Raw genomic sequence first — 3319 nt, forward strand, 5'->3', positions numbered from 1 at the left:
ATTCCATGATGATGCTACAATGTCTGGCGCATCACCCTATATTCCCTCCTCTCCTGACCCAAGGAAGTATATTTGATACTATTGTTACAAGTCTTCTGGCCAGGGCTCTTTTTGTAGAAAAAGCCCAGCAGGAACTCATTAGCATAATAGGCCACACCCAACACCAGAAACTCATTAGCATATTAGACCACACCCTGAAAGCACCACTCATTAGCACATTAGGCCACAACCCCTTGTTACCAAAAGAGTGGTCATCCAGCCACACCCACCTTTCCCTTCTTATTCGGTTTACCTTGTTTGTGGTCAAAATCCAGGGCTTTTTTTGTAGCAGGAACTCCTTTGCATGTTAGGCCACACACCTCTAATGTAGCCAATCCTAATGAGTTTCTGCTATTGGGTGTGGCCTATTATGCTAATGAGTTCCTGCTGGGCGTGGCCAACTCAGGAGCCTGCCGGAACTCCGTTCCTGAGCGTTCCTGCCCAAAAATAGCCCTGCTTCTGGCAAAACTTGAAGATGCATTTGTTCTGAAAGGCTTTTGAAAGAACCAGGTTCTGGCACTTGAGGACTGAACTGTTTGATCTGTACTGATATTATTTTTGTATTGTGCTTTCACCTGTGAGTCACCTTGGGCATTCATTGGATGGAAACATCGCTAGCAGATTTAGCAAAATGAAGTGAAATAAATAAAGATGGACGATCAAGGTTGCCACTATCGAACAGAATGATTACAAAAGAGATTGTAAATTTGTTTTGTGTGGGTGATGCACTGCTGCATGATCTAATGCATCCTTCTTAACGTCTTTTCCCTCTTTCAGGTTGGAACTGAATGGGACGCCAAAGAGAGGATATTTCGGAATTTTGGTGGACTTATGGGGCCCATGGACGAACCTGTTGGCATGCAGAAATGGGGGAAAGGTCCAAATGTCACTGTTACCATCATCTGGGTGGACCCCATAAATGTCATTGCCGCTACCTATGACATTCTCATAGAATCCAGTGCTGAATTTACTCACTACAAGCCACCTTTGAATTTGCCCCTCCGGGCTGGAGTCTGGACTGTTAAAATCCTGCATCATTGGGTACCCGTCGCTGAAACCAAATTCTTGGTGTCTCCTGTGACATTTTCCAACAAGCAACCCATCAGACAAGGTATGTTTCCTTGCTCCTAATGCTGACAACAGCAAATTTCTGACTTCAGCATTGAAAACGCAGGCAATCATTGTCAAAAGTCAGTGGCCATGACATTCACTGGGGGACCGTAGGCCAGTCAAACTTTCTGTCTGTCTCTCTCTTTGCCTAACAGCCTCATAGGGTAAAATAAAGGAGGGGAGAACCAAGTACTCTGCCCAGAAATCCTTCAAGGAAGCCAGAGTTCTGTACTCACTTGCTGCCAGTTCTCCCAAGCCAGTGTGAAGCCTTACCTTTGGATAACAAGCCTAACAGACAGGAAATCTGAGTTAGCCTGGTGATGTCATTCTTCCTGCAAGGTCCTCTGCCGGAGGGGGATTAACAGGATTTAGGCTAGTGGGATATTTGAGACAAATTTGCTGTGTACGGGTACGCATTCGGGTCTACCTTAACCAAAAATATACCTGAAAAACACCTTATTGGTATTTTTCAGGTATATTTCAGCTTCCCAAATGTATCTGGGTTTTCTTGGGAAAACCGAAAAAAAATCCTGAAAAAATCCCAGATATATTCGGGAATTAACGGTAGATCTGAAAACAGAGGAGAAGCAGGAGCAGATTGCTCCCGCCTTTCAGCTGTTTATCGGGCTTCTACTGTAGTCCCTTTAAAGTTCAAAGGGACTGCAGAAGACAGCCCAAGGGTCAAGACTGGCTGTGCTGGGGGGGGGAGCAGACTGTTCCCGCTGGTTGGCTTGGGACTGGCTTCTCCCATAGCATGGTTTAAACCGGGATGCCGGAGAAGCCATCCCAGCCAGGATCTGCGTGTCTCAGAGAGTGATCTCCCCGTGGCATGCAGTTCTTGGAGCTGTCTGCTCCTGTAGCGCAGTTTAAACCAGGTTGCAGGAGAAGCCAAGCAAGCCCCAGGATCGGGCTGGCTTTTAAAAAAAAAATCTGGTATTTTTCTTCTTGGGTCTATTGGACCGGGAATAAAATGGGGTTTATGAAAAAAAATCCCAGATCTGAATACCGTACTGGTACTAGGATCCAGGATTTTTCTGAAATACCATTTATTTTCCTGGTCCAATAGACCCCAACTGAAAAATACCAAATTTTTAAAAATTGCAAAACCCTATTGCTGTGTCAAACCTTGGCTTTTAAGCTCCTCCTCTTTTCCTCTACAAGACTTCACAGTTCAGACCCACTATTATGCTCCTTGCAGAAAGTCCTCATTATAAATTCTCTTGATTTTTCATTTCTTTCGCTTTTGTCCTTTTGTCACCCCTGGTATTATTTAAACTTATTTTCAGTTCCAGATAAATGCTATGAAACTCTGACAGAAAAATTAAGGTATCTGAAGGAAACTTTTTGTGCGTTGTTGTTTTTTTGGCCGTATTTTATGAACACTGCAGGGGCTGCCAAAGAAAACCCTTCTGAATTCAAAGAGCGGTATAATGTGCTTTGCCTTTGTCAAGGAAAAAAGAACCAGCTTGGGCCAAGAAAGGAGGGTGTTCCTTGCGAACTTAGTCAGCAGTACCGAAAGTGCCCCCTCTTCAGGTGGTGTTTCGGGGACCCTGTCAAAAGGCTGTAGAAGTATTGGCCCATTCAGGTCTGCAGGAGATGTCATGCCCCCCTTTTCAGGCGGCTTTGTTTGCTCTCAGTAATGTGGCAACATCACACTGGGTCGGGATCACTCGAGGAAAGCAGCAGCAGAAAGGGGAGGGGAGGGGTGCAGAAGCTTATGAAATGAAAACGGGTGGGTGTCAAGTCCCCCCAGCAACAACGAAGTACACGCTTGTAGAAAGGTTTTACTTTTATTGAAGCTAAAGGTGCATTGACAGGAACACTGTTCGGAATGACTTGGAACCAAAGAGCATATCAGGATATAGTACATTCAAATTAGCAGGATCCAATTGCGGGAGTTCCCCCGCGCGGCATTAGGCCTGGGAACTAACGGTACGAATAAGCATAACAGGTAAAACTTCCCACGACTCATCCTAGGGATAACCCAAGCAACCTCTACAGCAGCTCTCCTCCTGCGGCCTTGAAAGATACGTGTTGCTGTGGCAAAGCAATTAAGCGCAAGGAAAGGAATGTGCGTGAAAGTGAAAGTAGAAAGAAAGAAAAAACACTTGGCAGCTTGCTGACAGTGGGTCATGGAGGAGGGGGTTTCCAGGAAGTTTCATCCATGATC

At 45.3% G+C, this 3319-nt stretch overlaps 1 protein-coding gene across 1 annotated transcript in view; it reads left to right on the forward strand.

The window, feature by feature from the left end:
- Positions 1 to 3319, forward strand: part of XYLT1 (xylosyltransferase I) — a 274833-nt gene that overhangs the window by 264457 nt on the left and 7057 nt on the right. The window contains exon 12 of the mRNA XM_015412172.1: positions 817 to 1150. Within this exon, the coding sequence (XP_015267658.1) occupies positions 817 to 1150 (334 nt within the window). The remainder of the gene's footprint in view (positions 1 to 816; positions 1151 to 3319) is intronic.

This window comes from Gekko japonicus, unplaced genomic scaffold (genome assembly GCF_001447785.1).
Source record: "Gekko japonicus isolate JY-2015 unplaced genomic scaffold, Gekko_japonicus_V1.1 scaffold2238, whole genome shotgun sequence".
NCBI classification, from domain to species: domain Eukaryota; kingdom Metazoa; phylum Chordata; class Lepidosauria; order Squamata; family Gekkonidae; genus Gekko; species Gekko japonicus.